General features: G+C 44.6%; 1 protein-coding gene across 5 annotated transcripts in view; it reads left to right on the plus strand.

Moving 5' to 3' along the window:
• Positions 1–1,187: 1,187 nt before the first annotated feature.
• The window catches only part of cacna1da (calcium channel, voltage-dependent, L type, alpha 1D subunit, a), a 38,371-nt gene continuing 26,055 nt past the window's right edge, over positions 1,188–13,503 (plus strand). For 4 of the 5 annotated variants that reach the window (XM_057029891.1, XM_057029892.1, XM_057029894.1 and 1 more), the window contains exons 1-7: positions 1,189–1,612; positions 2,950–3,397; positions 3,646–3,751; positions 11,158–11,297; positions 12,481–12,647; positions 12,792–12,944; positions 13,047–13,243. In XM_057029891.1, coding sequence (XP_056885871.1) covers positions 3,096–3,397; positions 3,646–3,751; positions 11,158–11,297; positions 12,481–12,647; positions 12,792–12,944; positions 13,047–13,243 — 1,065 coding nt within the window. In that variant the 5' untranslated portion in view covers positions 1,189–1,612; positions 2,950–3,095. Of the gene's footprint in view, positions 1,613–2,949; positions 3,398–3,645; positions 3,752–11,157; positions 11,298–12,480; positions 12,648–12,791; positions 12,945–13,046; positions 13,244–13,503 lie in introns of all 5 variants that reach the window. The other variant, XM_057029890.1, reaches the window with a different exon arrangement.

Consider the following 13,503-nt stretch of genomic DNA (forward strand, 5'->3'; position numbering starts at 1 on the left):
CAGGTGAATAATTCAAGACAGTTCAAGAAACCATTATCTATAGTAGACGGGTAAACCGATATGCTGATCCTGGCCCTGGCCTCCTCGATCTGTCGCTCCCCGCCTGTGGCTGACAGCAGCATTAATCCAACCACTAACCAGCCACCCTGTGAAGGAGAGGAGTCTTTCTCCGCTCCTCGTCTTTGTCAAAGAAGGACCTTGGCTCAGGTGCTCGTGCTCAGCAGGTAGGATGACTTTTAATCAGTGGTGGATCAGATGAGCTACGTTAAAGTTTAACGGGCAGGATGCCTTTAAATGGTCTTCTTGGGGTCAACGCTGTCACGTGGCCAAGGTATAATAAAGAAAAATAATGGCATAAATGTGATAGAGGAATGTCTTTCCAATAACAAGTACACTTTATACTTGACGCTACCACCAAGGTAGGATTTTACAGACACTTCAGTCCTTTCAGGCTCGTACTTGATAAAATATGTTTGTATTCATATCTGGAATATTCCAGAATGTGTGAACTCCCATGGAACAGCTGTAACAAGAGAGATGTGTGACCACAGGCGGTGTAGATTTACTCTCCGGTCATGAGCACTGAAGGCAGATGGGAAATGTAGTTCAACTACAGGTAGATTGGAGAAGGACGCCATATCGTTTCACTCATGGAGGGATGTAAAGACTGAGCTCCGAGTTTAACTCTCTTTTTAATATTTTAACCATTTATCTAACATGGCTTAAATGGCACAAATGTGTTTACGAAGAGCTCACAAAGAAGATCAGATCAGCCTCCTCTCACCAGCTTTCTGTTATCTTGGGACTCATTTTAAGATTTTATTCTGTTTTTGAATGGCTTGGAACCCAGTTCAGACCTGTTAAAAAACCCCGTTGAGGTCTTTAAGGTCTTAAACAGGCTTCAGGGTTTGGTTTTAACCCTCTAGTGTTGTGTAATCTGAAGATAGTGTTTTTTTTTTAATGAGAATATATTTATTTCAAGTAAATTATTTTAGGTTCTATTCAAATACTTTGCGCAGCACGCTGGAAAGCTTTTAATTCCAAAATGTGCTTAATGAATAAAGTGTAGAGTGTTTAAAGAAATGATTGGATCTCATAGCTGTGCCTCAGCGACTGATTTAATGATAAAAGCAGGGGTCAGGGGGTTAACAACAGTTATTACATTACTCAAAGGCTCAAATCACCGACAGCTCCTCCTGACCAGCCAGGAGCAGGTAACCCCGACAACACACACTCCACCCTGGCACCAATCTGACGCGATCACAGTGCGGGAGATTTTGGAGCATCATAAGGAGGAGGAGGAGGAGGAAGAAGAAGAGGAGGAGGAGGAGGAGAGCGCCGTCTCTGATGTGCTCTCATTCCACTGTTTACTGGCACCGTGACGATAAGCAGGCAGCGGACGATGATGCTCTGTTGTCTGGTGCGCACTCTCCCGTCTCCAGCCCTCTGCTCTCACCATGGAACAGCTTGATTAATTCACTGGGCTCTGCGCGTCTCCGCCGCGACCGGAGCTGATGATTTTTTGGGACGGGACCAGTGTTTTTCTCGAACCCTCGGAACCGTGTTAGCGAGCGGTGACGACCGGATCTGAATTCGGAGGTCTTTGGAAAAGGTAGCGCCCGGTCCGCGTTCGGTCCCTCAAAAACTGAAGTTAGCCTCTTAGCATGGCTGCCTTTTCCCCGCATGCAGGCAGCAATGGTGCGTTCTCCCTCCACGATCGCCGGGGTTTGATGGCCACTTTACAGTCGTCGCTGTCATATTTTCAGAGATTTATCTTCGTGTCATGTACAGAAGAGCCCAGTTTGCTCATTTTACTGGGGCGCCGAGATGAGGGCTGACAGCCCCGGTGCGCTCCAGATTAGCTCCAAGGGTGGTCGGTGGAGATGTGTTGAATTATCTTTGCCAGCTGTTTGTGCTGAGCAGCCGGGATCAGCTGAGCCGCTCGGTGTTGCTCAGTTTCCATCCTGAGCGCCCGGAGTCAGCCTGTCAGGTGGGGGAGATGGGGGTGGTGTTCCACCTCGGTGGGGTCCAAGGAGAAATGTGGAAACGGGTGGTGGTGGTTATTTTGCCACGACGTGCTGGAAATGCCAGCGTTCGTTGTCATCTCGTGCCCGGTCGACGCGGTCGATGCACCAGTGACAATTCTTTTCTTTTTTTTGAAATCGTGTTTAATACGCATTGTTCCCATATTGAGCGCGACTGCAATGAAGCAGTGTGGAAGCACAAAGGCTGAGCAGCCGGAGCCTGGTTCTGTCAGATGTCCACTGTTGCAGCGCAGGAGCTGATCCTTCTCTCTGCTGCTGTGGAGATTCATTCTTGGAGCATCGCTGCAATGTGACCTTTTGTGTTTCTTCCTCTGGGCCTGCTCAGCAGTTCAAGGACTCACTGATGGAGCCATGTGATGTCACAGAGTGGCAGCTTTAAATTTACACGTGTGTGCGTGCGTGTGTGAGATTAGGAGCATTCAGTTTGAATGTCAGTTTTGGCTCCAAACAAAGACTCTTGATGGCAACTTGGGAGTCGATTCAATGTGAAGGGTCTCAGTTTTTGGTTGAATAATTATTATACTGCACACGCTCTCTGTTTTTGTCTTATCTCTCCTCCTGTCATTTTATTTGCACGTTTGAAGAAAGAAACTTAGTATTTTGGCCCGAGCTGGCAAATTTTTGAATCCTGATGTCTGCTGCAGTTTAAATGTGTAATCTTGTTGCGTTATAAGAGGAATCAATTCGCTTATTCGAAGAGAAAAGCCCCCTCGTGTGCAGCAGATGTGCTCTGAGGTCCCCACATGCACTAAACGTACACATACACGTGCGTCGTGGCTTCAGGTTTTCATGCATGCTGCTAGTTTGAAGCATCCATATTCTCCTCTGCGAGGTCATGTGTCTCGATGATTTGAGTCGTTCCTTGTGCTGATGTCATTTCCTGTCACCTTTTCTTCCAACGCAGAGGCAAATTATGCCAGCAGCACCAGAGTCGCTCCGCCTGGTGACGTGCCACCCCATTGGTCAGACTGCTCTGTCCTTCTTTAGCCTTCCTGTCTACCCTGGCAGATCCATGCTGCTGGATGCCCATCACGGAGCCACACCCGCACCATGAGCGCCAACGGGCTTACCCCAGACCCCGCCCCCGCGGCCCCAGAGGCCCCTCCATCCTCCACCCCAGCTCCCGCTCCTGCTCCAGCCCGCGCCCCCGCGCCGCCGCCCGCTCCTCCGACCCTGCCTGCCCAGGCGTCCACCACCATCCCAGTAGGAGCGCTGGCACAGAAGAAGCGGCAGCAGTATGCCAAAAGTAAGAAACAGGGCAGTAACGCCAACAACAGGCCTCCACGGGCTCTGTTCTGCCTCAACCTCAACAACCCCATACGCAGGGCCTGCATCAGCCTGGTGGAGTGGAAGTATCCTTTTATCAGAAATGTTGGATATCGAGGGTTTTCGAAGTGAAATGGTCACTTTAATGTAGCATATTTCTGGGGCTATGCATCGTCGCCTTAAGGATGTGACTCAGCGGTGTCAGAAGTCACCAATAACTGATCACAAGGCTCATGTGAGATAGTGAAATCATAATATTAATAAGGATTCAATTCTATTTTTTCTAGATTTCCTTTGTTCCCTTTTCCATTTTCCTTAACCTTTTTCTCTCCAGGCCATTTGATATATTTATATTAATTGCTATTTTTGCCAACTGTATGGCCTTAGCTGTCTACGTCCCTTTCCCCGAAGATGATTCCAACTCCATAAACCATGACCTGGTGAGTCGACTGCTTTGTTTCTCATTTGTTCCTCCTGTTAGCACTGTTAAATACACCGTACGTGCAGATTCACATCTGTCTTTGTGCGGTAATAATGAGATTGTGGGCAGCTTTTGTCTTCTCGCTGCTTTATCATGCAGATTCCTCCGTGCCTACGCAGACACACTTTGGCAAATATTCTCTGCTGCTTTATCATATACAGAGGTTTTACTCAGCTTTCTATTTTTAGACGTTCCCGTCATTGCACCACTCTGTGCATCTTGTGCATGTATGCCTGCCTGATGAATTATGGGTAATGTAGTGCTGAGAACACAGTGGCACAGCTGAGGACGAGTGCCTCTTCTATAACCCAGACAAAGCATCCAAAAGCGGGCAGAAATTACCGCTTGTTTAGTGATTCTAAAGCAGCTTGTGCAGCCCGTTTGCAGGTGTCTGAGGGCTTTTGAGAGCATCGTCTGTGAGAATGTTACCAGCCTTCAACCGGAGCTTGTTTTTTTCACACTGCTGAGGAGACAAGCAAGCTCTGGTACAGTGAACAGCGTCAGTGTGACCTCCTGAAGGGTGACCTCAAGGTGTTTGTTTATCTACTGTTGGGACATGAGAGGAAACACAGCATCTAGGACACAACAGTGTCTCGCACAGTACTACAGCCCACACAGTACAGTAATACTGCCAACTGGAGGTAAATGTACCTCTGAAATGTGCCATGTGGAGCTGATAGGCTGTGTTTTCTGCTTCAAACCTGATGAAGTTCGAAGATTATTGTTGAATTAAGAGTGTTTGCAGGTGTTGCACTTGACATATTGGGTGTGACGGATTGACCTCCCATCAGGTTAAATATTGACCTTCAGGAGCAATGACCAGTAGACATTAGGCTACAGTAGAATCACGCCATTTTCTACACCGAACTAATGATGGAAGCCAATACAGAACTAACCAGATGATTATGTACAAGTATTCACTTTTACATTTACTCTAAATGAACATTTAAATTATGTTTAACCAACTAGTCAATATGTAATCCTACCAAGGGGACACATATTCATTATTTAAATAGGCAAAGTATGATGGTGTTCACTGGTATTTTATAGTTGCCTTTTATTTTAAATAAAGGTGCCGATATTATCAGAATTTGTTTTTACATGTTCACTATAGTTTAAATACACAGATAATGTGATCACACACAGAATATGAGGGACGTATAAAATGAAAAGATGATGCACCTCTTTGCAACACTGAAGTTTCATATCTGTTGGAGTCTCATTATTTCTATGTTTTGGACCCGTTTGGCTGACATTTTAATTCTATTTGCATGAAGCTGAGAGCGCTCCCCAGATTTGTAGATGTGAGCATCCAAGCGTTAAGAATAAAGCAGAAACAGATGATGTAGTGCTACTAAAGCAGCTTCCTGCCTCACGAACACCGTCAGAATAGCAGAAGAATGTGCTATCGATTGTATACAGTATTATTCACAATAGAGTCATTTTTTCTCCATTCTCAAGCCTAAACCTCCCTGCATAATGGATTCTTCTTTGATTGTCTGATCCTTGTCTTGCACTGATTCAAATCTGCATTATTGACACTAAATCAGATACCTGAAGGTGAAGGATGCTTCTTGTTGCTTTTATTGAGGCTGAACGTCAGATGTTAGTGTGTTAGGGGCAGTGTACCAACTCCTTCCCGCTAGCCTACAGATCACACGCTGTATCGCAGGAGGAGCTCTGGCCAGGAAAGTGCTGAGCTTGCTTTGCTGTAGCGGCCAGCCTGTGCGGCCGGAGCGAAGACCGTCTTTTCACACTGCTTTGCAGGGTTAGACTGAGGGCTGAAGTCTGAGTTGTGCTGCCTGATGTCTGATAACACAGAGCAGCCATGTTTGAAATACAATGACATCGAGGCGCAAAATACTGAAATGATCTGCTGAAGGATTTGCTGGTGTCTACGGACCAGAGCGCCAGTGAAAGTTAGCCGCTGCACTGTCATGATAGCACAAATCTGCCCATTTATGGCCAGTCTTGCTTAAATGCCCCAATCCACTGTTTTGTTTTGTTTTTAAAGTAAACCTTGCTCACTACGATTTAATACATATCAACAGATTTATACGTGTCTACCACCAGGGGGCATAAGTGAATAGAATGACTTATTATGCTTACAAATATCGCAACTCGGCCATTTCTTTAATCGCTTATTTCTCCTTTTAATAATCTTTTTTTACCCACTGTACTGTCATAAAACATCTTTGTACATACACACGGTGTACACACACATTTTTCACTCACCTTAATAAATAGTCGTTCGCCATCTTGCCTTTACTTTAAGGTCATTTCTGACTTATCTCTGTGAGACTTAACACCCTGGGCAGCTTTTACCGTAGGCAGTTGAGCAAAATAATGACCTTTTCAAAGTGAATATGATTCAAATATATCATTATGCGTAAGCCATCATGCTGTGTTCTGCACCCGGTATCACTAAAGTCAAAAGGGCACACGCATGTAAAGACTGACACAGCTGCAGAGAACTGTGCATGTTTTATATTCATGTGTGTGTGTGTGTGTGTGTGTGTGTGTGTGTGTGTGTGTGTGTGTGTGTGTGTGTGACATTTATCTTGAAATGGCAACAGATTTTAATTTTTTAAAAACTAAGGTACATTCCTGCATTTTAATAAAGCATCAATAATCTTAAATTTACAGTAATGATATATTTAACAAATTACATAATGAAAACCATTTTGCATAAAAGCATAAATACTGCATCCTTTTCTTTAGGGGGGGGCATGAAATGCACAAACCCGTTATCACAAAATGAGCAGGACCACCGTTGCTGTGATGTAAATACTCAGCAACACGCAGCCACGCCGACTCACAGCCAAGATCAGCTTTTGACTGATCGCAGCCAGTTTGACACCCAGCCACCGAGAGGCATCCACCAGTTTACCGTGTTTTCTGTCACAGGCTGTCAGAGCCATGAAAGCAAACAGTCTTTGTTCAAACCAACATCTGCACGCATATGAGTGCATGGCTGGACGGTCCAAGATAGCATTATTTCCACGTGGTGAATGCTGCTCCTGTGTCCCAACGTTAAACAGATAGAGCGTTTGGCTTCGTCTGTGTCAGGAAGTGAGCATTTAAAGCTGGCACAAGCAGTAATGTCTGGACTGGACTACCAGAGAGATGATGGTAGAGGTATGTGTTTAGTCACTTAACATAACTGCTCATTTGTAGATCACACCAGGACTGTCCCCGCTCGTTACCATGGGTGTGCATTTCTGCATGTGTGTGTGTGTGTGTGTGTGCTGTGAGAGAAGCGCTCAGTGAGTCATACATTAAGGTACATTACAGTAAATGAAACCGAGGCTCCTGTTTAATTCATGTTTAATTCATACTTATGTAACTTTTAATTTATTGTAATTGCCTTTACTGCCAGAGACGTCTCAACTGAACGTGCTTAAAAGAAAATAGTTTAAATTTCAATGAATGGAAAATATCTAGAACATTTTCACAATGTTTAACCTAAAAAAAAGGACAACCTTAATGTGGATGCACATTTTTATTGGTTTCTAGATGCTGTTGTTGTGTTTAGAGCAGAATTAATGATGATGCGAATTAATGATTAATGCGTCAGCACATTTCCCATCTGACATCTTGTGAGGTACGAACATATTTGCAAGTTCTTGAGTTGATCACAATCTCATCTCTTTTTCTGCTTCCTTTGCATCGTTGGAGTAAAAGTGTTTTGTCATCGTGAAGTGTTTTGCTGTGAGTCAGTGAGGCACGTTTACTGCCCCCCATGACATTTTTAAACATTGTTTCTTTGTGGGTATGCGCTAGTCGCCCTCCACCCTGTCATTCCTGGGTAATAGAACTTCATTTTCCCTAGACACAGGTAACAGCCTGCTTACATGGCCATGATAACCTGATCATTAACCAATTTGTGGAGTTATCGGATTATTCGAGGGATCGTGTAAATGGCATCATGCACAATGCTTTATGAAATCAGTAATCGGACTATGAGAAAACCCATTAACACCCCAAGATTTCTCTTCAGTACACTGATGTTTTTGTGCAGGTCTACACATTAATCTGATGTATTTTGTTCTCTTACGTCTGTGCTTGTGTAAAGAAAAAAGCAAATGGGGGCGCACCTACTCACAACATGAGCAGAATACAAAAGACAACAAACATGGAGATGAACAACAGGCGTGAGTAGCCTGTTCTGCAGGGCCATTAGCACAGCTAACGCTTAGACCACCATGTTGAACAAGTCACGATGGGATGTCCTTGTATCACTACATATTTATGTATTAAGAACGAAATCTGATAAATGGACTGAAACATGTAAATGAAGGGTTTTGTATTTTCACATTTCTGAGGCGCATGTAAACGTGTCTGATCTGATTATGACAATTATGTGATTACTTCCTGTTGCCACACTGAATTAATCAGACAGGTAAGGCTTGAAGAATGAGTAAGAAAGGCAGAGAACACACACACACACACACACACAAAGGGAGGCAAACTTAGGAGCTCTCTGCAAATGCAAAGCTCTCTGAAGGCTAAACATGGGTCACAAGCTTCTGAACTATATCAAACTGAAATGACATGATATGAATGATACTAAGTGCCCCCACACATACGGAGCCTTGATGGCCCACAGGTTGCAGCAAATGTCACAAACAGACACTGTTCTTGGCATTTTGGGATACTCTCAACACTAATTCACGGAACAAACCCATATGTTTGGTCTTTGCTCATCCTTCTTGATCCTTCTTGACTCCTCGCTGGCCTTCTCCCATCCTGATGGAGTAATTTGAGGGAAAATCTGCATCACAATTCTTATGCAACAAAGATCCAATGTGGGATTTTCTTTGCCTTGTGAAGGCAGTTATTTGGTTGTGTGGTTATTCTTAAAATGACCTCCGCTCGAGGTCTTTTCCTTGGCAGAGCGACATCTCCATCCTCACTCAGCTGCTGCCCACCCCCACACTTAACACACACGCACACACAAATGCACGCACACAATTGCCTCTGTTTAAATGTACAAAGCACAAAAAAAGAGCACAAATTATGTGGAGTCAGATACACAAAGGAAAGTTACCTCAGATGTGCGTTTTATATATGATAATATAATGTAACAATAGTCATTTTTTAAAATGTGCTACATTTTCAATCACAAGCTTTTGAAAATCTGCCTCCCGGGCTTGGTTAAAACGATGGAATACCAGCGTATGTATGGGCACATTTAGCGACGCATTCCACTACAGCTAAAATAAAAGACAAAAGAACTTTGCATTAGCATTATTGGAATTCTTTATCTATGGATCATTTAACACATATGTCAAGCGTGTGATGAATGTAGGCATGATCAGCAGATACAGAGGGAACAGGCAGGATGCCTGTGCAGGTCTCTGCTTGTAGCGAAGCCTCTGGTGACCTGTGCAAACCTGTAGGAGGCGGGATGACTAAACATGGATGCTGCCGTCCTGGCTGGGCTGGGTGACAGTGACAGGTCCATACAGACGGGCAAAGAAGGAGTTGGGGGGAGGAAGAGGGAACGGAGAAGAAATGGCTGCTCCCATGCAGAAATGTGAGCACAACATCTTAGAACATCTCAGCTCTGAAGTGACTCATGAATTAGCAGGTTTACAGTCATTCGTTGGCCGTTGTCAGCGCTCACGGTCTGTTTTGGTTTGCGCCGCTCGTAAACACTGGCGTCACACACGGATAGAAAACATACACAAAGTCATCCTGACTCATGTGTCTGTGGGCTCATCGCCACATGCACATTCATGACTTTTCACACATGCACGTGTGCCATATTAACACAGTAATAACAGTTGACACAAAAAACATATATAAATTACAGTAGATTTAAAGATTTCATCTTCTTAAATTTGATATTTGTTGGACGAGAACAGTTTTCTTTCTATCCTGTACAGTATTTTGTCGTTTTCTCAAAATGCACTCTCAATTTAGAATTTTATTTTGTTTTTTGGGTATGTTTATCACGTACTCTCAGCTCTGTGCAGTTTAGATATTTCAGGGAAATTGAATAACCTTCCGTAAGAAAGCATTAAGGGCGTTATGAAACTGTAATTCTTTGCTTTATTTATGCAATACATTTACTCCATGATGGCCTGGAAGAGCGGAGGGAGAGATAGAAGAACGGAGAAAGAGAGATACCTTTGCAGATGACTCATCTCAGTTTAGTTGTGCTGCACAGAGACTTAGCGTGCACGGCATGTTTCCAGTACAATGCATGCATTTTAACAGCAGTTTATACTGCATGTCGGCCTCACTTGGTGCTGAACTCTTAAATATAAAAAAATGAATAAAGGATAACACACGGCATCATACATGTATTTCCTGACCCCTGATATGATTACAGCCGCTAACCAAATATGAAGAAACCTCAAAAAACAAAATCCATGAAAAACAGTTCTTTTACTTCTCCAGAGCTGAAAAGACACACGCAGGGTTTTAAAAAGACCCTTAATGGGCTCCTTTTGTCACTTTGTGCTCATGCTCTGCTGGCGACTTTGCTGGGTCGTTTTCTCTCCTCTCTCTCCTGAGTTTGCTCTCTGATACAGGCAGCAGCCTTAAGCTTTACTCAACCTTTTACTCCAGTAACAAAGACGCCCATGTCTCCCATTGTGGGTTAAGTGCTTCTCACAATCGCCAGTAAACTGTTGGGAAAACGAGCCCTTCATGGTGTCTTCAGAGAACACAGAGTAAAGGATTAAGGCCTCCCTCAGGCTGAACACCTCATAATAAACCCTGTGTGCGTGCCAGGATTGTGTTTTAGGAAGCCATTAGGCCATGTGTGTGTTGAATCACGGTGGACAGACATCATGAATCCCAGCCTTTATGCTGCGTTTGTGGACAGTGGCATGGCAATGCCATCGGGACAGGATGAATCTCTCTAGCTCCCATCTGCAGGACCCTTCACCAGTGGCGGAGTGAACGTGTAGCACGCTCACTTCCAGTCGCTCCGATTCAATTCGGAATCTCCAGTCTGCAAGTCTGTCCAAATCCAAGTCATCAGATAAGAGCCCGGGCATTCATTCATGCAAATACAGGCTAGGCATCATCATTACCGTCATCGCTGTCGTCAAGGACACTTGTAGTTCCTGTGAGTCTGTTTGTCCTCCAGACAGGCGGAATATGATGTATCACAGGGATCCATGATTCCAGGCAGCTTTAATGACGGCTAACATACGGTGCTCCTTGGAGTGTTTTCTGCTCAGTAAAAATAAAAACTTCAAAAAACACATTTTACTGCAGTTCATGTAAACCTGGACGCAGACGGAAGGTCGCCAGGGTCCAGTTCAGCCCTGGACATGTTCTAACTGCGGTCGAATAATATTTATATGCTAATATTTGTGTTTTCCCTCTTTTTTTGTGCACCTGCAGGAAACAGTTGAGTATGCCTTCCTCATTATTTTCACAATCGAGACCTTTCTGAAGATTGTCGCCTATGGTTTGGTGATGCACCAGAACGCCTACGTGCGAAACGGTTGGAACATGCTCGATTTCGTCATCGTGGTTATCGGGTAAGTTCCGGTTCCACTTCTCTAATTTACGGATTTTCGTGCCTAAATGTGCCCGTCGCAGCTCCGGCGATTATTTGTTAATTAAGTGTTTCGGCGTGGGGGCTTGGGTTTGCACTTGGGCCTGTTTCCACGGTGGCGGTGGACGTCAGAGGGTTAGTCTGTGCTAAAGTTGCTTAAGCCTCTGCTCCACGCAGCCAAGTGCTAATAGAGACTCTCAAACACCCACAGCATCTGACCCAGAAAAGACAGAATGCATCAGAGCTTTACTACCGCTGGAGTGAGTCACCATCTCCCCATACTTCATCTCCTCTCCCTCCCCGACTTTCTACTCACGCTCTTCCCTCCTGCTCTGCTCTTTCCTGTACTTCATCTTCTCCGTCTAATGCCTCATCATCAGTTCAGACCTAATGCCTCGCACGCCTCGCTCCTGCCTCCTGCACGCGCGTCGCCTCGCCCTTATCTCAGCCTCTCTCTTTACTCTGCCCCCCCCCCAAGCACACGCTCACACACAGTCCAGTGGGTAGGTGGGTCATATCTCAGTCTGTGTACAGAAATGGGAAATGCAAAGATGGTCTCCAGAGTGACTGATGCTGTTAAATCCCAAAGCTGAACACATGAATAAAGCTGCCAGTATCTGAAGTCAAATCACTGTCTGTCCACGTCAGTGTGACTGAAAAGTCTGTATATCTTTACCTCACAGGCATCTTAACCACACTCTCTGATCTATAGATCACAAACAAATCAGCAGAAGCAGTTTCTGCTCGACAGAGGTTTTGGAGGTATTTTCTTTTTACTGCTCCCAGTAAAAGCAAACCTTTAAGAGAGGCTTACGGCCCGTCATAATGAAGGAGGTGGTTCCTCTTGTTACATTTGATGTTGTATTTATTAGGTAGATTTTCTGGGACACTTTGGCAGGTTTTTTTTTTTTTAATGTCAGTTTGTGAGAGCATTAATCAGAAAAATATAAGACATAGAAGGTGTGTCTCTTTGATAGACCATGTGATGACCTGTCAAAAGCTGCTGTCTTTTACCATTAAAGAACATGTGCAGCATAATCTGATGGCAGAGTTGACAGGAGGGAGATGCTATCATGCTAACGCTGCGTAACGCTGGAACCCAAAGATCAACTTGTTTCACCTCCGCCACACAGCCAGCCGTGAGCCTCCTCTTTCTCTTGCGACAGACTCTTCAGTGTTGTCTTGGAGTTTTTGACCAAAGAGGAGAAGGGAAACGGAGAAAGTAGCCCTCCATCAATGCACGGACACGGAGGGAAACCGGGAGGTTTCGATGTTAAAGCCCTTCGAGCCTTCCGTGTGCTGCGACCTCTGCGGCTGGTCTCAGGAGTACCCAGTGAGTAGTGCAACTGCACGTTTAAGTACTGCAGAGATTTACATCCCATCACACGTGCTCGTATATCCAAATGAATAAAATCCAGTGTACATTCATCAAATTGGCTTGAATTTGCCTTCAACATGTTTCCTTTCCCCGCTGCAGGTTTACAGGTGGTGTTGAACTCCATCATTAAAGCCATGGTCCCTCTACTTCACATCGCCCTGCTTGTCTTATTTGTCATAATCATCTATGCTATTATCGGCCTGGAGCTTTTCATCGGTAAAATGCACGCAACCTGCTACATTCCTGGTTCAGGTAAACCCCTCTTTCATTCCCTTTCTAACCTAAAAAGACTCACTGGTTTGTTCTCTCCTAACTATTTAACTATTGTTTATTTGAACGATGATCTCTCCATAGATTCAATAGCAGAGGAGGAACCAGCTCCGTGTGCAATCTCAGGGCATGGGCGCCAGTGCCCCATCAATGGCAGCGAGTGTCGAGAAGGCTGGCAAGGACCCAATGGTGGTATCACCAACTTCGACAACTTTCTGTTTGCCATGCTGACAGTGTTTCAGTGCATCACCATGGAGGGCTGGACCGACGTGCTGTATTGGGTGAGCTACATCTTCTGCTCTCTCCTTCCTGGTTCAGCATCTTTGGGCAAAAGTGGAATGGGTACTCGGATCAGACACTATAGAGTGATGCGACTGACGTGATGATTAAGCTGCTGATGGGTTCCTGAGGCAGCTCTTGTCACCCTGATATTGATTGATTGATTGGATGAAACACAATTTCATGCTAGCTAGACATTTACAGTCTCTCTGCAATTGTTCATCTATAAAATAGAAGCCAGATTTTTTTTCTCTTCTTTTTT

The sequence above is a fragment of the Takifugu flavidus genome, chromosome 4, assembly GCF_003711565.1.
Source record: "Takifugu flavidus isolate HTHZ2018 chromosome 4, ASM371156v2, whole genome shotgun sequence".
Classification (NCBI taxonomy): domain Eukaryota; kingdom Metazoa; phylum Chordata; class Actinopteri; order Tetraodontiformes; family Tetraodontidae; genus Takifugu; species Takifugu flavidus.